Source organism: Punica granatum, chromosome 8 (assembly GCF_007655135.1).
Source record: "Punica granatum isolate Tunisia-2019 chromosome 8, ASM765513v2, whole genome shotgun sequence".
Taxonomy (NCBI): Eukaryota; Viridiplantae; Streptophyta; class Magnoliopsida; order Myrtales; family Lythraceae; genus Punica; species Punica granatum.
The window spans coordinates 6,822,825-6,845,734 of NC_045134.1; the positions used below are offsets into that span (position 1 = coordinate 6,822,825).

At 37.8% G+C, this 22,910-nt stretch overlaps 4 protein-coding genes across 7 annotated transcripts; 1 reads left to right on the top strand and 3 right to left on the bottom strand.

Moving 5' to 3' along the window:
• Nucleotides 1–320: 320 nt before the first annotated feature.
• On the bottom strand, nt 321–1,820 carry LOC116187025 (ethylene-responsive transcription factor TINY-like). Its single transcript, XM_031515600.1, has one exon. The coding sequence runs from the start codon at nt 1,479–1,481 to the stop codon at nt 765–767; it is 717 nt and encodes a 238-aa protein (XP_031371460.1). The 5' UTR covers nt 1,482–1,820; the 3' UTR covers nt 321–764.
• Nucleotides 1,821–6,607: 4,787 nt separating this feature from the next.
• LOC116188477 lies at nt 6,608–9,897 on the bottom strand. The gene is made up of 4 exons (XM_031517861.1): nt 9,522–9,897; nt 7,764–7,880; nt 7,565–7,635; nt 6,608–7,090 (listed from the first exon to the last, which is right to left on the bottom strand). The coding sequence occupies exons 1-4, from the start codon at nt 9,663–9,665 to the stop codon at nt 6,841–6,843; spliced, it is 582 nt and encodes a 193-aa protein (XP_031373721.1). The 5' UTR covers nt 9,666–9,897; the 3' UTR covers nt 6,608–6,840.
• Nucleotides 9,898–10,348: 451 nt separating this feature from the next.
• LOC116188180 (probable glycosyltransferase At5g03795) lies at nt 10,349–14,039 on the bottom strand. Of its 3 annotated transcripts, none has more exons than XM_031517369.1 (5): nt 13,529–14,039; nt 12,245–13,218; nt 12,014–12,144; nt 11,466–11,784; nt 10,349–11,297 (listed from the first exon to the last, which is right to left on the bottom strand). In XM_031517369.1, the coding sequence occupies exons 2-5, from the start codon at nt 13,142–13,144 to the stop codon at nt 10,629–10,631; spliced, it is 2,019 nt and encodes a 672-aa protein (XP_031373229.1). In that variant the 5' UTR covers nt 13,145–13,218; nt 13,529–14,039; the 3' UTR covers nt 10,349–10,628. The 3 variants fall into 3 exon arrangements, with proteins under 3 accessions (XP_031373229.1, XP_031373227.1, XP_031373228.1); XM_031517367.1 differs by having other exon boundaries at nt 11,466–11,814; nt 13,529–14,036; XM_031517368.1 differs by having other exon boundaries at nt 11,466–11,814; nt 12,245–14,037.
• Nucleotides 14,040–17,033: 2,994 nt separating this feature from the next.
• LOC116215849 (exosome complex exonuclease RRP46 homolog) lies at nt 17,034–19,933 on the top strand. Of its 2 annotated transcripts, none has more exons than XM_031551635.1 (8): nt 17,034–17,267; nt 17,656–17,769; nt 17,965–18,065; nt 18,169–18,189; nt 18,609–18,681; nt 18,783–18,850; nt 19,033–19,165; nt 19,398–19,933. In XM_031551635.1, exons 1-8 carry the CDS (start codon nt 17,153–17,155, stop codon nt 19,511–19,513), a joined length of 741 nt encoding a protein of 246 aa, XP_031407495.1. In that variant the 5' UTR covers nt 17,034–17,152; the 3' UTR covers nt 19,514–19,933. The 2 variants fall into 2 exon arrangements, with proteins under 2 accessions (XP_031407495.1, XP_031407497.1); XM_031551637.1 differs by having other exon boundaries at nt 17,037–17,258.
• Nucleotides 19,934–22,910: the final 2,977 nt, after the last annotated feature.

A 22,910-nucleotide genomic window follows, 5' to 3' on the forward strand; every position in this document is an offset into this window, starting at 1 on the left:
TTTTTTTCCTCCTGATAATTATTTTTGTCATATATTGAGATAATATGCGACAAAAAGTATATAAAATAATCCATTCGCTCAATTTCTCATATCCAGAATTGATCTGATTGAATTGCATCGATCAATTCATCAACGAACTCGCACACAAAAGGAAAACATCCATTATATCGATCTATCGATGTAATAAGTCTTCATGCATTCAGTGGTTTTTGCTAATAAATATTAAGTATATATAGTCAGCCATACATGCTTGAATAGGACTTGAAAACTAACAAGAAAATGGTATTAACTATTAAGAAGATAAGGTGGAGTCCAGTCAATTTACACTAAACAGCAATCCGATACATTTATTGGAAACTGTACAGTGGACTACATTTGAACATGATACAAGGAAAATTGGACATAGTGATCAAATTGGTCCCCAACAGAAAAACTATAAGGACCAACTTCCGAACATTTCAAAATTATTGGGTACTTCAGTGCACCATAATAAAGATCTCCCTTTCTCGTAATAGTGAGATGCCTACGCGCTACGTACAGACGTATGTACGTGCACCGGAGTTACCTAATAATTTTAGACCCAAAAAAGAAAAGTCGTCAAACCCCAAAAAAAAAAGAAAAAAAAAAGAACAGTTTACCCATCTTGGACCGTCGGTGTAGTTCCGATGCAGTCCTGTACACACAATCGGACGGTCCAGGATGCGCCTGTCCAGAAAAGGGAGAAAATGAAATGCACACCAAAATTCACAGCTGCCCCCGACTTTCTAGTAATTCCACAGAAGCCCCTCGAATCCATTCTGTATGCAACTGAGCCCATCACAAATGTACCCGCACTGATGATCATCGAAGCCACAAACCTCTTCCCCCCACGGCGAGTCAATAATATCGCCACGATATCCCCACGCATCCACCGAGTCGATCAGAACAAACTCAGGCAACTCACCATAAGATGCCTCAAGGCTCGGTAGCTCGATGATCTCCCCGAGCTCGTCTGAGGTGGCGATAGATACAGACGTGGACGAGGTTGATGACTTCGCTAATGGGCCTGCTGATGGGTTCAGGTGGCCCATTCGTGCTGCCTCGGCTGCGGCGGCCTGGATATCCCTAGGGGCGAGTGAGGCCGGCCGGGGCAGGGATCCTGCCAGCTCGGGGAAGTTGAGGATAGCGGAGCCACCCTTAATGCTAAGTGCCGCCACGTCATGGGCCCTGGCGGCCATCTCCGGGGTCGGGAAAGTCCCTAGCCATATCCGGGACTTCTTCTTGGGCTCCCGGATCTCCGAGACCCACTTGCCCCAGTTCCTCATCCGCACGCCACGGTACACCAGGTGCTTGCTTGAGTCCCGGAGGCGCTTGGCCTTCTTCAGGTCACCCGGCTGGTTCCGGGTCTCTAGGGAGGCTCGGTTCGGGGAAGACAACAGAGGGGACGAGGACGAGGAGTTGGAGCTAGTTTCGGGGTCAAAACCGGAAGTTGGATCAATCATTATTCACTAGTGGTTGGTCACCCCAATGCAATCACTCTTAACACCACAAACTGGCCCAAAACTGAGGTTCGCCCGACCAGGTCACTTTCTTGCCCACCCGCACGCTTGAGAGATGATCCCAACGTCGAACTCGACCGGTCGACTCATGCAAACCTTCAACAGAAGCCGGACGAGGGTTTGATGTCGACTATATGCTAGCTTATTGTGAGGGTTTGCTTAGTTATGTTAGAAAAGATATGGAGCTGTTTGGACAAATTGAGGAAGAATAAAAGAGGGGAGTGAACCACTAATTTAAGCTTGCAAATGCAGTGAGTTTTTCTTCCATCATTTCCCAATGAATATTTTCTCCCTTTATAAGGGCAAGTTTGAGAAAAAAGGAGAAGGGGACCCCACAGGTGAGATGGGTCACCCGACACCCTCTCTTATGGTCCTTGGGGACAAAGCAGGGAGGGTCCCCATTCCTCCATATAGTACCACGCAAACCTCCCCTCCCAATTATTTGTATAATAATATATACGTACATTACATTTTTTTTTACATATATTCTTGTTGTATAAGCCTTGTTCAGTGCAAGCAACTGGTCATCCCTTTATATGTCATATTCATATGTCAACCTATCTATATATCAACATCTATATCTATATGTCTATATGTCTATTAAACGTGATCACCACCTCTCTCCTTTTTCCTTGCAACATATTGTTAGATTATACATATATATGTATTATTCCATATGCAAAATGAAATCGCAACATCCAAGCATAGAGAGTGAAGTCAATCGTGACTAATGTGAGTAATGAACCCTAAGGGATTTGGCCTAATGGTTAAGGTGCACCTAAATTTGCATCCGATCCCGGGTTCGAATTTCCTTGAAGCCATCGGAGCATTTTTGATGTAATTATCCGCTCCGTGCACCGCCTGGGGTTCACGGAGCCCCGGGAATTAGTAGGGCGAAGGTTGGATATCCCGAATTAGCAAAAAAAAAAAAGGAGTAGGTTTTGGAGGGTCGAATTTGAGAATACGTAGGAGCGATGTAAGAACTGGAGTTAGATTTGAAAAATGCATTTGCATATTTATTTTTGTAGATGCAACCTCAACTTATTAGCGTTGTGAAAATAATATATTTGTGTGAACGTGTAGAATACAAAGTTCGTAGTCAAAACAATATGAGTTTATTCAAATAGTTTGATACTTGTTTCAAATAAGGTCTTAGGTTCAAGATCTTTGAATGGAGAAAATTCACAATTATTGAAAGAGATTTATCCTTTAAGTGGGTCGATTGGTCATGAACCAAATTAGCCATGACTCATGGGGTTTTTCAGAGATTAGGTGGTGCATGTTAGGAAGGTGTATGCATACGTATAGGTTTATATGCCCGAAGAAATATTCATAACAAATGAAATATAAGACGTATATTATGTTCCCTATATATTGATCAATCTACGATTATATTCTTGCAGAGTATAATATTCATTTTTTTTAGCAATTTATTACTCCTTGATGTGATCCTACAACATATATAGACTGTTCTGGATATAACCAGAAAAGCCCAAAAAAGATTAATATTAATAATAGAGAAATAAAGGAAGCAAAAAATATGAAAATACTATACGATGCATCTTGAAAATGTATATGTTTGGTAGGGAGAGGGCTTTCAATACATGACTTGAATGAACGTGCGCAACTTGAGGCCCATACGCATTCGGTCCCAACTCAGAAGTGGGATTTTTCCATCACGGGCCCAATAACCAATACAAAAAATTAAATGCTCTTCAATCTCATATGCTCTCTCTCTCTCTCTCTCTCTCCCCCCTGTCCTATTGATGATCATCATCTCTTTGAATTAACAATCCATCAAGGTCTGCCATACGTCTTAGCTTTTTTTTTTTTTTTTCCTTTTCGGTTCCTTAAGTTTTTGGTCCTGGCTTGCTATCGATCGGTCTCTTTCGATGTTCTTGGGACATGTAAGTACGACGGGAAACGGGGAAAACGAAATATTACTTGCCACGTATATATCCTGTTTCTTAGGGTTTACATAGGAAGTAATCGATGGAATTATTCCAAATGATTTTGAACTAATCCGAGTGATGGAAACTCGAACATCAGGATCTCTAGGGATGTAAGTCTGGTTGGTCATCATAGGCTCTTTGATTGAAAATCCCGCTTCTATTATATATACACTCGAAGAGTGACTGCCGTACAAACTGCACGAGATGACGATATGTGAAATGATTATAAGTTGTGACTCTTGACAAAGGGAGCCCCTGGCCCTCCTAATCAGAAGTACTCAATCAGATGATAAGGGAGTTTACTCCTCTACTTAAGATATTGAGTTCAAATTTTGTTTAATATGTTACGACGGGAAGTAAAGTGATTCCTCAGGGATTGGGTTGGAAGAGAGAGAGAGAGAGAAAAAAAAAACTGACACAACTACTTACTTAAGAAATAAGAATACATATATTGAGTTTTGGTAGCAGTTGCATTGAATCTCTGTTCTTTTAGCCACCGAAAAATATTTGGTCACAACTACATGGATATATCACAAACTAACAAAAACATAAGAACACAGATCATATAATTAGCAGTATATATCTTCGATCAAATCTTATCGACATACATATCCTCACTTAAACTCCAGGAGTTAGTCTACACACATTGGGACGAAAAGCGAACGCATAGTGCACTCAAGAAAAATACTTGTACTTTTTAAAGTGAATTACTTGACTTTAATATATTTTTTATTTTTTGCATAATGAGCGGTTATTACAACAGATAGTGAGTAACAATACCTTGTATATTCTTTCTCTGGTCAGGTATATTATCGATCATGGAAGGCTCGTCAATATGTATTGGTCTACGGTCTTGATCTTTCAACTGGGGTGAATTAATTGTTACCAACGAAATGCTCGGCTATAGACTTGCCACGATCATGAAGCGTGAGGCTCAGTAATTTACTGTTTACCTAACTTGTGTCAAATCCTTCAAATTCTTCAAACGCGCGCAGGTGGATGAAATGAAATAAATATGACTGTCATCAGAATAGCCTAAGCTGCAGCCATTTAGAAATGTGTCAAACCTGCATAAAAATCCTGCAACGCTCTTCCCTATCCATTATGTGTATTCATCTTTGACTGACACATAAGTCTCTCTCTTTGTATGTAAATTTCCCCCGAATCAATGCAATTCTCAGGTTTTATGCACGTTCATACATAGCCATGCCCCAGCCGCTTTAAATACATCTGAATTGACCCACATGAAGAAATATTGTTGTTGGTGACTCACATCCAACGTTTGCAACTGTCTCTGTCTCCCTTGCCTCTAATATCTCGTGGTTTAATGCACCTCTTGCCGACTTAGAACGGAGAAGTCTCAACACATACCCCTTTATTTCACTCTCTCCCTATTCTTATACCAGGCAATGGACCTCCCTTATAATCAGTCTATCTCATTCTCTCATTGTTAAGATTGCTGTGTAAATTCTTGCTAGCTAATGTCATCTACTAGTTCTAGCTGTCCCGCCCGCTTTGATGTTTTTGGTGAACTTCGACACTAGAGAAACTCTTATGATATCCAATCACGGGCCTGTCACTGTTTTATCTTCTTCCAAATTTGATTTAACCTATATTAACACCGGGATGAAAGCACCACCTTTCCGATTCACGGTCACTATGAGAATCAATTAAAACCTTAGGTACTTAAAAGTTTCACGCTATAAGGAAATGACATCCGATGGAAGCAAGTTCTGCAGATGGTTCGAACCAATTCTGATATATTGACTTAAGCATCAGGAGATAGGTAGTTTCTTCGATTTCGAACTTAGGAGTCATTTCATGAAACCAAGCAAATCCTAGTTGGCCTCATTAAACTGTGGTTTCTGATCATATACATACCACATGGCTGTTGTTAGGATCTCGGTTTTCGGACGATCACAAGTCTCGAGTGACCTGCAAATGGTAGAAGAACGGGAGGAAATCCCAATTTATCTCTCCGATGCTTAAATGAGAATGTATCGAACAAAGGTAGAAGAATTGAACCTAGGTTTACAGGTACCTGGAGAGATATTTATAGAAATTGTAGGAAATCTCCATTAGTATATTGTAATCTGTATCATATAGATGACCGCATATAACAAGTAAATATACTAGCCTAATATAGGATTAGAGAGGGGAAATATCTCGTTTAAGATATAAGATATATATTAGCAGCATATTCAAGGGATAATATGAGAGATATTAGGAAACATAGGTAAGGAAATATACTTAATAAGATTTAGTTACCCAATTTGGAGAATCAATGTGAGCCTAAGACGGCGGGCTAAACGAGTCGGGCCAATTTTCTGGTCCTTAATAGTTGTCCATACATAGAGGATGAATCTATGCTTCCAACATATAGTCTAAACCACTATTCAATGAATTTTTGTGGTTTCTTCTGTGTGTTCATCCATTTAACTAATGTCATGTGGCACCATCCCCTGCAATGTTATTGATATTTCTCGTCAGCAAACATTAATCTTCCTAATGTTTATTTATTTATTTATTTTGATTTTTGAGGATTCATAATGCTGTCTCAGAGAAGAGGATATCATGGACTGATGGAATGATATAATATGTTTCTTCCCCCCCTCTTTGAATGCAATTTTGCCACATAAGATGCCATCAGTAATGAACTGACGCCAATGCTATGGTAGTATGGTGTTATGTCCATGTGATGACATTTGCCAGAGGTGGACATGATGTGGGGACTCCCTCATTGAATGGCTCATGGGCGAAACTCGACCAGCACGTCCAGTCTCATGCTCGGACTGTGACTTCAGAACTGTGACATCGGGGGCCTGACTCATCAGAAGTGTTGGCAGGAGATGCTCAGAGAGAGAACTGAAAAGCCATTCGGAAGTTCTCTCGCATTCTCGGATTGTGCGCGACTGATCTAGCCAAACGAACGCCACAAGTTCACCCTTGTTTTCTTAGCTAGAGATTGCGGTATTTTCAGACTTTTGCATTAGAATCTTCGCAAGGACCGAGCTAGCCAAGCCCTCTCATCGAGGAGCAGCTATCAGACAACAGATGCCCGAATATACGATTCATGGAGGGCCCATGTATTATTCCATAACAGCAGAACAAGGCATGTTAATCATCCTATAAGCAAGGCAAAGGTTTCTTATGTCTCTTTATTGCTCTCAATTTGATGAAGAAAAACAATGTCTTTCCTCTGTCACCTTCTCGAAGAGTTTCAGGAGACTTGCTTTCTTTCTCGGTCGAATGTCATTTCTATAAGAACCGATTCCTGCAATTACATCATCTTATGTATCATATTTTTTCATTATTACCCTTTTTTCTTTCCGGTAGCTTGTGTTAATACCTTAAACTTTCCGTTTCTTGGAACTTAGGATGAAGTCGTCGTCATCACTCTCATTGATGATTCTCTTCTTTGCCTTTATATCACCATTCTTCGAAGACTGTTGCTGTAATCGCTGCGAAGAACTCTCGGGTTTTATTGATGAAGTTGAGGACTTAATGGGAGTCCCCAACCTCATTTGCTTTTGCTTCCTCAGTTTCTTCTCATAAGCCTTTTTCGCTCGTTCCGAGGACAATAAACCATGTTCCATCATCCTGTATCGACAAAACAACATAAAAAAAATTTCATCTCTATTCATTTAGGCAATATCTAAACAATCAATTAGGAAGCTTTGGATTTATAAGTTCAAAGAGAGCGATAAAATCTCGGATCTCTCCATCCATTCACAAGATTCTGGAACAGCACGCTCAGAGAGCCAAAATACAACTAAAAGTGATCGCATTGACATACAAAAGATAAGGCAAAAAAATTGCCAGAAACGCTGAAACTGGTTTCCCATTTCCTATTCTTGAAAAATGCAAAAGTAGTTTCCATTTTCCTCATCTGGAAACACACAAAAGATAATACAGTAATTGTTGGATCGTGCTTCAATGTTTTTAATTCGTTAAAGCATGAAAATTTCTCCTTGTTTTCTGAAAGAACTGGCGAAAAGAATTTAAATTCGTTTTTTCACTTTAAAGAAAGAAAACTGCTTCAGGTTCCTACAATACAAGATCGAAGATGCTCACCAGAATTCTGCCATTTCACTTGTAGGAATTTGTTTTGAAAGCGACTCGTAGAATATCCTCAAGGGTTCCCTCTGAAAGTACAAAACAATTAAATGAATCGCCATCTCACTAACATATAAGCATCTTCATAAGCAGAGAAGAGAAGACTTGATAGTTCCCCAAAGAGAGAGGAAAAAAACAAAGGATGAAGAAGAAAAACCTCTTCAGGGGGATCGTATTTCTGGCCGGCCAAACTGAACACCTTCTTCTCTCTCACTTTTGTAGTTACGGTCTTTGTTGTACTCTTGGATGAACTTGCTGTTGCCTTTGATTTAGTCTTCAAATTTTATCATCAAATGTTATGGATGTCATGGAAAAAAAATAACACACGAAGTAGACCTTGTGCATATGTACCACTATGCCCTTTCTGCATAGCACGTGTGCGGAAGCCCCGAGTTTGGTCAACCCACCAGAATAGGTTCATGATGCAGTTACATTGACGGATGGTGCTCTGATATAATGTGATTGTAGTAGTGGAAGGGCTCGCCAATAATTTCTCAATATTGGGGAGGTAGCATGAATTGCAAATGGCCAATGACCACAGCTCATGATAACGGTTAAAGACAGCACAACATCTCCTGTCTATTAAGGGAAAAACTAATACAAACAAGTTTCATCTATCTAAACTGAAGCCTCTTCAAATGCAGAATGACGTTCAGATATCCAATCAGCAGAGTTCAATTCCATCTTATGAGCAAATAGAAACATGGACACATCTCTATTGCATAACTTCATTTATTTCTTTTGAAGCTAATTCGGAGACACCAAATTACCATGTTCAAGAATTTTACTCATCAAGAGCGACCGCAAAATCCAAGCATTAAAATGCATACATTTTAGAATGGTTCTTGTTCTGTTTTAGAATAAAAATTTTACTCTACATAACTCAACTTTAATCTTTCACAAATTCAATATTACAATCATTACTGTTTTATCTTTTTCTTTCTTTTAATAACAATATCTTACTCATATTTTTTTAACTATTTTTATAATCAACTTTTTAATAATAAATTCTCTATCTACTTTACATCTATATATACATACATATATATATTCTCACATATCCATATATTTTTCAACATTTGTAATAATTATTTTTTGTCTTTCTTATTCTCCAAAATTGAGTTGAGTTGAGTTAAATTCTCAACTCAAAAACCAAACACACATTTATGTGAGACACCATGCACAAAGTTTATGTGAACTCAGATGCAAATAACCATGTTTGAAGGTCAGTTACTTGAAATCTCCAATCGATTTCAAGAAGATCGTAATCCAAATAACGTAATCCAAGAAGATCGTATTGGTATAAAGACAGAGCTGAGGTTCTGGGCAGTTAGCAAAAATGTATTTTAATCTATCTGCAATGATTCACCCGTCGCTTTTGAAACAGTAGCCCCCAGCTTCATCGGATGAGCAAGTGAACATAACCCAGAAAGTTCAATTCTTTCAAGAATTTCACCAGGGCTGACACAGAATTCTTAAGCTAACTCAGAAGCGAAACAGCAATATTTCAGATTCCGAACAACTTCAATTTTCCCGATAAGCAATTAAACACGAGATGGCTAATCTAACTTGACTATTGACAGAGACTTGAGCTCAAATCAGTTCAGAACATTGCCAGCACCAAACCAGCAGCAACCTTGTCCTATGATTCAAAGGACAGATAATTGCTCCAATCTAAGTTTCAAAAAGAAAAAAGATCATCAATTTCGCAAATGGGCAGCTCAGATTGTCTTAGAACACACGCAGAGTTATGCTCATTCGCCAATTCATCACCAAGCACACCCAACTGGGGCAATCAGAATCGAAAAATCAGCGCAAATTCCCAAAATGGACTGCTCAAGCGAACCAAATCAAAACAGCAGTCACATCACCTCAAAATCTGCGACAATTTGCAATGAATAACACAAAATGGTACCTCGGATTTTACGACAGCGGTGACAGTTTGCTTTGCTGAGCCATCAGTCTTCTTCTTCACCACCAAATTGACCTTCGACGGCAGCCCGTCTTGAGTACTCGGCTTCACCTTCACAGCACTGACTCTGCTCTCCGCAGCCGCCATCAGCTGTCTGTCGGCTGCAGCCGGATCTGTCAATCAATAGCCTCCGGTGACTTAAGTTATTGAGATCTCTGGAGGAAAGGAGCTACCTCCCTGTTCCAATCTGCCGCCGGCGGAAAAAACGAGAAAGGCCGGAGCTCAGCCGGAAAAATTGGATAAAAGGATGAGGAATCGAATCGGGATGTAATGGGCAATAGAGGTTTTTAACCTTTTTTTCTTTTTTTTTTAAATTTTTGTGGAGAATAAATATTTTGCGGAAATTGATGTTTTTTCATATTTACATCGGACGAGTTGATGTCGTTAAATTGGTTGTTTCCCGGTTGCTTCAGCACGTGAAGAAGCTGTCGGAATCGGCAGTGGTGAAAAAGTGAGCTGCCGGTTACTGTTTGTTGGCGGCGTAAATTGCAAGTTACCCCTCCTAGTTTACGTCATGTTTCAAATTGCCCCCTTGTCACGTGCTTTCAGTGACAGCGTCTCTTGCTTTCTTGATTGGATCGGGGATGAGTGTCCCGAGTGCATCGAGTAATTCATAGTCGACAAACGGGGATCATTCAAAGTGAATGGATGGAAGATTGGTCTCAAGAGGCATTCGAAAAATGTGAGGAGTTCCTGAAGAAATTCTATATTAAGAAGAAGTCGTCGTTAGACAATTCGAACCTGAACTTCGTCAAGACCGAATTTTGAAATGTCGAAGCAGCTATGAACCTCACCCTTTATTATTCTGTGAATGTATTCTATGGACACAATCAAATGCCAAAGAGAAGAAAAAAGAAAGAAAAAATCAAATTTGTGTACATTCCTCAACTTATGTACAACAAAAGAACCTCCTAAGTTACTGAATCAAACTTTCAACTCTTCCCCAAACATTTGCAAGCTTTACATAAACCTCTCTCCCCGCACAAATTCAATTTCCTTCGATGCCATCTCCCGAAATGCGAGCTCTAGAAATATTCTTCGTCGGTATGACTACCTAGGATTTATGTGAAGCACTCTATTGTACCAAACAGAGTGGAGGATCATATGAAATATGTCGTACTTCACGGGCCTCGGGTGCCAAAGAAAATGCTGCTGCACCTTCTTTACCCTCATATGCATCTCGCGGTACCTCTTCTCGGGGATGGAGAGCAGTATCTTCTTCAGGTTCGGGATATCCTTCTCCAGCACAAAAACTGCGAAGGACTCCCAGTTGAGCATCTCAAAGAACGGAGGTATGAAGTTGTCAGAAATAATCACGGGGATGCATTCATAGAAGATAGCCTCCACAACCCGAGGGCTGTTAACTTCGTAACCCTTTGCACAGATACAGTACTTGCTGCTTTTCATATGCTGGGCATAGTTCATTGTTCCTTTAACTTTGGGCAATTGGCCGAAAATTCTCATGTTGGGGTCTCTGTTATTGCCCCAGTGTTGTAGCAGAAGGGGCCTAAGGTATCCGTGCATGTTACCCGCGAAGAAGGTGAGGATGGATCTCTTGGAAGGAGGCTTGCCTCCAAGTTCACGGAGAGGTCTCTGAGGATTGCGGATGAATGTTTCAGGGAGAGAGACATCTTTGCCGAAGACGAAACCTTCTTTGACATCGGAGTTGCAGAGGGCCCTTATGCACCGCGCCATTATTCGCCTTGTCTCTGCTGGGGCCTGAGGAAGCAAAATTATGACGAGTGAACTTAATCTAGTTAATGTCCGGTTTAGGTTCTACAAAATATGAGCATCAAAAGGAACAGATTGAGCAGGAATCCAATTTCTGAAAGGTAAATGAATTGTCTAGATGGTAGATATAACAGATAGCAGAATAAAAGTGGGTACCCAATCATGGCAAGCGACTAGAAAATGATCCGCCCCCCCAGTCCGGTTCCAGAAAGGGTATTTTGCCCCAATCAGATCCAAGTAGTTCTTGAGGAATTGTATGAGATTCCTATGGTTGTGGGATCCAGGGACATAAAGTGCTTCTTCGAGCATCCGAGAGCTGAAGGGTAAGTAAAAGAGGTGGGCTTTCCTGGCATCTTTGGTGACGAATCTTTTGCTTGCTTTCATCTGCTTCATGAACCATCCCTCGGAAGCATATATACCTTTAAGAACTGGCTGATGAAGAACGGGCTTTTCTCCTTCTTTGTAAACGTATACCCTGAGCATTTTTTCCATTAGCTCATAGCTCCTGAAGTTTTGACAACTTGCCACACTCAGTAAAAAAATAAATGAAGGAATTCCGAATTACCAGTACTTATTTGACGGATAGAGGACAACGTCACAAAAAGACATATACATGCATATGTAAGACCATTGTTTTATATACTAGAGCTATCTTCACCGGGAAAAAGTAGGCAGAGAGCGAAACCTCAAGGTCATAACTTTACCTTTTGAATATGGAAACATTCCGATAAAGAGGGGCATATAGGGCTGGATCATCCGTTACAATCGGAGCACTCAAAATCTTCAGTTTTGCCCTCACTAATTCTTGGTCAGCTGCCGAAGACCACCGCGGTTTCTGGCAAAATAATACAAAAGAGAAGTATGGTAAGCAAAATGCCCTTCATATTCATAACCATATAGCAAGGGTACCAGAATATTTGAAGCTCTACACCTACCATTGAGCGATAAGCCCAACGGCTCTCATCTAATAACCGGTTCATCTCTGATATTGTAATAACAGCTGGTGTTGGTGTCTGAGGCCTCTCTTCCCTGCGTGTGGCACCTGAGCCAGAGCGTTCAGCAGAATGAGACAGATCTCCTCGTAGGTTCTCATCTTTCAGTGAATCTGATGCTGGTTCCTTCCCCACGGTAGATGTGTTAAAAACCGGAGATACAAGATGACTCGCTGTATTGCTGTCAACAGTCGTTAATGAAGTTAAATTTTGTGGTGAACTAGTCGGCGTTAATCTATGCACGATGGAAGGGGAGTCGTTTGTTTTGCTATCCCTGTGTTCCGATGGCAAATGACTGTTCTCCTTGCTCGATGAGGAATTACTATCAAAAGTATCAATACTCTGCGAAGGATTGAGCATTGCATCAGGTACCTCATCTTCCTCTGTTGCATATGCACCACTAGACTGATTGACTTTATCAACCGTTACAATTTCATGTGCCAATGTAAAATTCTCTATGCTGTAGTCGTCCGCTTCAGAAGACAAGTCGGAGCCCGTACCACTTTCCGATAATGTTTCATTACTCATGACTGAGCCGTTTCCTTCAAAGTAATGCCTATCGACGGACATTTCCTCAACGGAGGGAACACTAGTGGAGTTCAGGTCACTAGTAAGGGTTGCATTATCTAGCACCCCAGCTGCGGATGTCAACGACTCTCCTATGTTCAAAGCAACCCTATCTCCCCCGAACGGAGCCCTGCTCGCAGAAAACAAGAGAGACAGGACATTCCCGTGAGGGAGTTCGATAAACTGAACCAACAGAACCACGGCAAGAGACATCGCCAGGAGCCATAGCAGCTTCCTCGTCTCCACCTTAAATATCGATTGATATTTATGATCCATCGAAGAGATCAGTCATAGGACCGCTCTCCGAATCTTCCAAACGTAGAGATCGTCACCGACCACCCTGCATGTTTCTAAAGTCCCAAAGGCAATAAATTTGAAATCAGAAATCACATGCTATCATAATATAAAGTTATGAACCACTAATTTCATTTCTAACGAACTTCTCAGTTCTCATCAGGGCATTCGTTTCTCGTACTTGCCGACACAGACTCGGACCGAAACACCGAAAACGAAATTCAGGCTAAGATAAAGCAGAATTAGAGATGCTCTGCTGCTAAAAGATGATGACCCAGTAACGCATAATCATCAAATTGCAAGTGCTTCTAGTCAAGCACCCATGTCGAGGTTTCGGAAGAAATTAGAAGAAGCAGCTGTTCATACCGAATGAAAGTTCTTCGGACGGAGCAGGGGATTAGTCAAGTGAAACACGCAAAGGCGAGACGAAAACCAGTCGAGGAGGAAGAATCTGACGCCACTGGGGAAGGGGGAAAGAAGAAAGGGAGGGAAAAGTCAAATCTGCCAGCTGTGAGACGAGATTCGATTCCTTTGCTCAAAGCGGCGGTGTTATGCTACATAAGGCATGTGATTGGTGCGACATTCCTTTCGCTCCCGTCGCTATCTCGGCCACCGAACGCTCCCATTCTTCACGTTTTCTGATCGAGGACAGTGGCCAGGACGGGGGAAGAAGAAGGAGGAGGAGGAAGAAGACGACGATCGACGAGCTTCATTTCTGCTCATTGCAGTTTCTTCTCCTCTTCTTACTGTTCTGTACTTACTACAGAGGGAGAGAGTGGGGGGTGAATTTTGAGAATCTAAGGTACGCCCGGTGCATATGAGCCCAGCCTATGGGTGTGGAGCCCACCCTCCGCTAGCTGAATCTATTGGGGACATGGACCGGATTTATAATGCGTTACGGCGTTGTGGTGGCAGTCGGCTCGGTGGCATGGCAATAAATAAATTCGTAGGCGCTGAAAGGCGCGCTGGAGAAAATGGGCTAGGTTTTGGGGGATATTACGGCATTGCCACCCCCTTGATTTCCGGTTTCATTACGCTGTCCGCTTCGTTCACGGCGGCCCCCGCGCGTGGAGAGTGAGCTCGACGAAATTTTTGTCCAAAATTGTTTTTTTGTGTAGTTTATGTATTTGCATCAACTTAATTATCTGTGTTATATATTTATTGAGTGGGCCATCATTTAGCAGAATTAATTAATTGTCTTATAATGGAAACAATGTCTCTCTATGATCAGTCTTATTATGAAAGAAGTTACATATACTCCTCCTGAAAAATCGGCTAATTAATTAAATTGGTTAAAAAGGGATACAATAAACAAGTGCTTGATCTGGCCCATAAAAAAGGAACAAACCACTTATTATATGTTCTAGAAAAATGAATATATTTCAATATACAGTCTTGTGTCCGAAAGTCCGATGGATCCGACTAATCAAGTTCGAACATGGTTGGCTGACTAATGATAATGTCAATCTCCCCACCATTTTGCCTCTTCCTACCCTGCCCAATCTTTGACTCATCCAAATCAATTAGGAAAGAGGAAAATAAATTATGATGATAGAATACTTAGGTACAGTTAATTGTTTAATTATTGCCATATTACTTATTGGCAGAACTGCCAATTGCATATTACACCTCACGAAAATTAATATAATTTCAAAATAGTTGGAAGTACTAGTGAGTTCCTCCTGAGGTGCAATCTTTGAAAGTAACTACACACGAGTGTAATCAGTCTGATTGACGGTGGACCGTTGATGGTTCTCATAAAATAATATAAAGATAAAGATAAGCTCATTGAAAATAAAATAAAAATAGTGTGCCTCTTTTTCCTTCTCTTTTTTGGAAAGAAAGGAGACATAATCATCGTATGGTGCATGGTGGCATAGTATCAACAAGGAGGAAAGGGACAAAGCCTGCCCAATCTCTCGTCGAAGGATGTCAGCACCTAATTGTACTTGAAGTGTGCCATTTTACGAGTCAATTCATGCAATGTATCCGTGAGAAAATCACTTGCATACAATACCTCAATTTAAAAGGACAATAATAGAATATGATCGATGACATCAAATTCTCCTTTTTTTTAAAGCATAAATGTCGTACAAAAGAAAAAGTGAACAATAATTTTTTTCTTTCTTTTCGAAAAGTTAAAAATGAAAGTAAAGGAAAAAAAAAAAAAGCAATATGATTATGACTTGATTTTCAACATTTGAAACCAGAAAATTGGACTCAGTTTTCGAGACAAACCAGAGACGTATATAAACTTCGGGTTGAACATCAAGGAAAATAACTTATGAAAAAATAAAAATTCAAGGGAATAAAAAAAAGGTTGTTGCGAGTTGATGCACGCGCTGGACGAGCGTGGGACAGGATCTTGACTCGAAAATATGAACGAAGGACTCGAAAATCGTCGACTCATGGGTAATTGTATTGGATATAGCACAATTAAAACGCAAACTCCAAATGTCGTTTCCCCTTTGGTCGCTGAAACGGTGACGTCTGTTTTCGGACGAAATAAATTCAACCAATTTAATTCAATTTCCTAATAACAAATTATTATTGTATGTATCTCATTGTTGCGAAACAGGTAATTCTTTCAAAAAAATAAATAAAAGAAAGCCTTGTCATTATTTGCTAATAATTAATGACTTTTCACTTTCAGACGTCAATGGCCGTTGCATGAGCCCCATATGTCATGATTCCACACGAACTGCAATTTGTTCATCATTGCATGTGACGGTCCACGGGCATGGCATCCTCCTCTCAATGTAATAATACGTACATATGAGAAAACAAATTCATATGTTGCCTTCCATATTGCATATAGGGCCTCACCTTTTTCAATCAATATGTATATATATTCACCATCATTCAGGGCACATTAGTCTTTGACTTTGTCCTAGTATTAATAATTATGTGATCAATACTTTATAATGGTGCTCTATGTTACTACGGTTCGGTAGTGCTTCGATCGTGAAGGCATTAAAATAAAATTGCCAAAAAATAATTCTACTTTTACGGAAAAAAATTGAGGATTTCCGCATTAATTTAGAAGGATCGGAGCTGAATAAAAATAACTTATTAATAATTGTTGTGTAGTAATATGTAGAAGCATTTTTTGCTATCAACTTTATAAAGATACTAGCGAGGAAAAAATGCTTATAATTATTACTAAATTTGATTCGAGTTAAGTATTTAAATTGTTCACATACTGTGCTTCTACTTAGAAAAATAGTGGAAAAATGCTTTATGGAAATTCTGAACCAATTCAGATTTACTAGAAGTCTACTTCACAAGTGATCTACCATCTGCTGCAATTTTATTGCTTGTGGTTGCGCTAGAAGATCCCTCTGATATTTTATATTTTCGTAATTTTTTCTCTTGTACATTTTATTTTGTAGTTGAATTTTAAATAATGATAAAATTCTCTTTGTTTCCTTGAGAAAAAAGTAAATTTGTGGCATTATTGGGTAAATTCGAGGAAACGGGAGATGCAATTCGGTTATAACAAAGCCTAGAGGGGCAAAAGCTGAGGCCATTCGCAAAAAGTTCAAACTTTGATTCAAGAAACTCGAATTCGATTTGATCTTATCAAGCTGAGGCGATCTTGAGTCTAGCTTGCTAATATTTGGCTCGAAAGGCTCTTGAACTTAATCGAGTTGAATACTATTTACGTAACAAACTTATCACCCCGCGATCTAATATAAAAGTTTAGTTTTTCTTTTGCCGAAAATTTTTTAGTTGATATTAGATAAGAACTTCATAAATTGAAAATGCTTGCCTAAAAATTTAATATCAATTCGGTTCGAACCGGACAGGAGACGACCATGTACGGCCCAAATTCGGCTCGCCGGGTCCAACCGGCTAAAACCCTGACGATCCCCTTCGTCTAAACCCTAATTTATCAAATCGCGCCTTCAATTTCCCTCCTCCTCTGAACTCAATCGATCAACGATTGCTCGCGCTTCCCGTTTCTGCTGACGATTGCTGCTAAGAAGGATGGAAATTGATAGGATTGATGGCCGCAGCCCCAACCAGTTGAGGCCTCTTGCCTGCTCCAGGGGCATTCTTAATCGAGCTCACGGTTCTGCTAGCTGGTCTCAAGGTTTTCCTCGTTAGTCTTGTTTTCGTGCTTCCGGACACCTTACAACTGTTCTGTTGAACTTTCTCGTGTAATTCACGTCAAAAAAGATTGACATTTCTCTTTTTGCTACATCTCTGTGTTTTGGGTGATTAAAGTCTGGTAATTTTGCAGCGAATTTATGTAATTTTGCAGCAAATTTATGTAACTTTGCGGCAAATTTATGTAACTATGCTTGCTTAGTCTGCTTGAGTGTAGAAGGTAGCTCCGACTCTGGCACTGATTAGGGTGTGGCATGGTTGAACTGAGTTGGAGGAGTTGCTGTAATCTTTTTATGTTATTTTGTGAAATTCTGAAGCACTATTTATGGGGTTCACGTTCTGGATGAATTTACTTTGTGGACAATTTTCTGCATTAATAGGAGATACGAAAGTTCTGGCTGCAGTTTATGGACCAAAGGCTGGGACGAAGAAAAATGAAAATCCCGAGAGAGCTTGCATTGAGGTTATCTGGAAGCCCAAAACTGGACAAAGTGGTAAGAATCCGTCTTTTTATCATGCCAGAATCTGATTATTCATCTTCCTTTTAGGTTTCCTGACTATGTCAACGAGTTTATCCATTGATTACTATATGAAGGAGCAGAGCTCCAAATTGAACTGGACATGCAACCTGCTGGGGCAGTTTATAGAGGGTTTCCTTCATATTTCCTAAGTAATGACATTGCTTTCAGGAAAGCAGGAGAAGGAATATGAGATGATACTGAAAAGGACTTTGCAGAGCATTTGCATTTTGACCATAAATCCTAACACTACAACTTCGATCATCATTCAGGTATATATTTCTGTCCACTATGTCCAAGCCTCTGTTTTTTTGGGGATTGAGAAAGCTACTGGTGCAGATTTTTATGTGACAAAAAGTCATACTCTCCATGCAGGTAGTCCAAGATGATGGTTCTGTATCCTTTGCGGCTACATTTTGCATATTTGACGCATTAAATGGTCTCCACTTGCTGTCCCACAACACTTTGCTTAACTCTTTCACTCATATGTTCATTAGCTTGGTTTGTTTCATTGATATTTGGATTGATGCTAGAACTTTTAAGGAAAAGCTAAAACCAGGAATTTAATTTTTGTAAGTTCTTGGAATAACTTTGGTGAACTCAGATCCTTGCAGCTCTGTGAGCCAGTTTTAGTGTGTGTTTTTCACAGAGGTTCTTTCAGGCACTTTAATAGGAGAAGATTCAACCTGCAAAGAAAATTGAATAATGTCAAAGAATTTAAAAACTAGGATAGAAACTTCAGCCGTTTATTACGCAATACGGTCATGCTTTGGAACAAAATCGGACAAGTTATCGTTAACTCCTTCCTGTTAAAGCTTCTCCCATGTGCCATAAATGCAGCATGCGCTGCTCTCGTTGATGCTGGGATTCCTCTGAAGCATCTGGCTGGTAATCACTTGCCAATATATCATTACCATGCTGAATGTGAAACAATATATCGTTCCATGCTGAATGTGAAACTCAGATATCTGTTCTGCTGATCCTTGCAGTCTCTATATGCTGTTGTCTGGCATCAAGCGGATATGTTATACTGGACCCGACTAAGCAAGAAGAAGAGGTTTCAGTTTTTCTCTAAAGCTTGCTTTTTCCTTGTTTTCCCATCCGGGAAACGCATTAATCTGAACCTACAGTGAATGCAGTCTCCTCTAGACCATGTGTTAATATAATAAAAAATCAATGATAGCTTTCGTGTTAGTGTAACTAATGATTTGGCATTTCATCGTGTCTATGTGACTCTAGGGAATGAAGGCATTTGCTTACCTTGTCTTCCCGAACTCAATAAAGTTGATCCTTCCAGAAGGATCGTCACACGCACAAGGTGAACGAATGGAAGATGGGATTGTCACGTCCGTGACCCACGGTGCCATGTCAGGTATTTCTCGCTCAATTTCACCCTCTAATTCTGTTTGGGGAAGATATTTTGTGTTTTCTGGACAAGATGAGACTGGAAGAAAAATTGTATACAAATTGGTCTAGTTTTATGTAACGATTCCTCCAAACTTTTTCCTTTCCTATCTGTCAAACATAGCAGACTTTCTCATATATTTGTTTTTTACATTGCATGCAGTTTCATCATTTGTTCCTTTTTCTTTTCGTTATTGTAGTGGAAGACTATTTTCACTGTCTAGACCGAGGCCGAGCTGCAACAGCCAAACTGTCTGATTTTCTGCGAAGGAACTTACAGCCGCAGGTCCTTGCCGATGGATCTAAAGCAGGATAATTGTGGGCAACTATCTGTTTTAGCAATGAAACCTTAGTTTCTTCAAAGCTCCTGACCCTGTTGTCAATGTCATGCCTAAGACATAGCTGGCGTAACAATGCTGGAAGGGAATACTTCACTCCATTGTTGACAGCATCGACCATTGTTCTAAGGTTATGGAAAAGATTCCCTCTATCTGCTTGTATAACTTTGATGGTACTATTATTCATGTTATACGTCCAGCCGGGAAGATACTTTCCGCTTGTCCATCTGAAGTCCATCTCTTCACGATGATGATTTTCATCAGTCTGTAATATTAGTTTCACGTTCGTGCTTTCGATCCCGGATTTACATGTTTCATTTTTCTTCTATCTTTAGTGATTGTTAATATTTTGTAAAAGTGCGGTTAGTATTATTTTATATTAGAAAATAATTCTGGAATTTAGTGAAAAAAGGTTGAGGCATTATCAAAAGAGGGTTTAGTGCACGATCTCCCCTGTTGACCTAGAGGTCGTAGGTTTGATACCTAGTTGGATTTCCTGTACTCTTTTATTAATTATTTAGGATTTATTTTTCATTGTACTAGATATTGGGCCTTCTTTGTTACAGAAAAAAAAAAAGGTCGAGGCAGTAGATATAAATTGCGTGATGCCCGGTTCCTAAAGATTCTTTGCGTCAATGATAATGTTATTATATGTATTTGTGTATACAATGATGATATATATATATAAATTAAATAATAAGTCCATGGAAGGAATAATAATATACTAGGTTGTGATGGCCTCGCGTTGCCATTGGTCAAAAATTATATTCACCAATCTATATATATATATATATAAAGTTGTATCCACCCTATTAAATAGCGGTACAATAGTAAATGTTTCTATTAAATAGGGGTAAAATATTACATGTTTTAATAAATTAGTATGTTATATAGAAGTTGAATAATATTACTTATTATTGTAATTGTAATTAAAGAAAATATATTCAAAAGAAACATTAAAGAAGAATTACTAATCACTTATTGTTATTCTATAAGCAATTGTTATTTTATTATTAAATAAATATACATAACTTCAAAGAAATTAAGAATTATTAAACTTTACTTAATTAACTTTCATAATCATTTTTAGTCTTATAAAAGTTAAATTAAATTATCTCTTATCGATGTGATGAGTAATTTTATCTAAAATTTTTCAAATTTACAAAACTTAATATATTAAATATGAGTGAGGAAAAGAAAATATCAAACACTTCATGTATACTTAATGTTAAAATTTTATATCCCCTATAATTATTAATATTTCTTTCATCAACTAAAGTTAGGAAGTCGTATTTTTTGGATTTTATAATTATTTTCTTATAAATTGAATTGATAAAGGAGATCATGTCTATAAAATATTTTACATGGATTATTCGCTTATGAGCTCTTAATATATACATTTTGTAATAAATTTTTCTTTACAAAATCCATGTAACGCATGGATTCAATAGTCTAGCGAATCTAATAAGGAGAAATGAAAATTTAAATAAATGCCTTATCCAAAAAAAATCTAAATAAACGGACAATGGTATGAAAGTGAGAGAATCAAACAAGGAATCCCTTGATTTTTAAAGAAGAACGCGTATTACTATATTATGCCATATTTTTTTACTAATATTTAACATCTTAATAAATGCTCGCTTGAAACTAGTTTGCGATTGCATCATGCTCCGAATTACATTTGTTGGTAATGCATATATATATATATATATATATACATTAGTTCTTTTTCCCGTGCATTGTATGGAAATTTTTACTAGAAATATAACTATATTTATCTAATCTACACATAATTGTTTTTAAGTAAATTTGAAAATTTTCATAGAAAATTTCTATTTTTTGTATAGTGTATATTATCTAAGTAATAATTATATCCAAATATCTTAAAGAATTACAATGAATTCAATATTACTACCATATTGGAAAAGGAAAGTACTTTTATAACTTTTTCAATATCATAATTTTCTCCGCTTCGATAAAAAATTAGTGGTCATTTGATTTAAGGGTAATTTTCTAATTATATCTCTCCATATTTCTTTTGCTCTGTCTTTTCATCTCGCACCTTCTCCGCACTCTTCTTTCTCTTCCTCTCTCGTACATCCACTCCCCCCCCCCCTCCCTTTTTTTTTTATCTATTTCAATTATATTTTCATTTTTTACAATTTTCATTTCAAAATTAGATTTTGTAAATTAACGTAGATAACTAACAATGAGTTTCGCGCATAACTGTTGGTGTATGAATAAAATTATAATTTATAATTTATAATTTATAATTTATTTGATTATTTGGCATTATAACTCTATTTTCTTTTAATTATTATTTGTTAACAAAAAAATTATTCTGAAAGACTAAACAAAATACTTAATTTATTTTAGATTGTTCACTATTTTCACTTTTATATAGTATTCATAAATTATTTACTTTCTATGTATGTGAAAGTGTTTTTGTTATTAAAGATGTACCATATAAATACTCTTAAATCCTATGACGACTATATGAATTATATTATAAGAAGAAAAATAATTAACTCTATAAAGTGAATCTTCTTTTCCAGATTTACTTTTTTATTAATTATAATTACAACAATTGTGTAGAATTATATAAAGTGAAAAATATTGCATTACAATTCCCTAATATCAAAAATTAACTAAACTAATAAACGTAAAGTTTTTTTTATATATCTAAATAAATATACGATCACTTGTCTATCTATAATTACTAAAAACAAATATCAAAGTAGATTTTCATATATATAGATGTGTATATATTTTCAGAACATATAATTTATGTTTTTATTTTGTTAATGTGAATTACCATATACATTTACTTTTAAATTGTAAACAAAGTAGTTAATTTATTTAAGATTCTTCACAATGTTCACTTTTACATAGTATTCATAAGTTATATTTGCTTTCTACGTATATGAAGATGTTTATGTTATTAAATATATGCCATATAAATTCTTTAATCCTATGATAATTATATTAATTATATTTTAAGAAGAACAAATAGTTAACTCTATAAAGTGAACCTTTTCTTTTTCCTGATTTTATTAATTTTTTATTATAATTAAGTAAATATGTAGTATTATATTGCATTGCATTTCTGTAATATTAAAAATTAACTAAACTAACTGACCTTGAATTTTTTATACATCTAAATGAATATGCAATCACTTGTCTACCAATAATTATTAGGGTAAATTACAAAAAAAAAGTCTAAGTTTTACAAAAATTGTCAAAGTAGATTTTAATATATATATATACATGTATATATTTTTTGAGCATACATATTTATTTATTTTATTTTGTTAATGTGAATTAATATATATATTTATTTTATTTATGAATATATTTCCACACATGTATATTTAT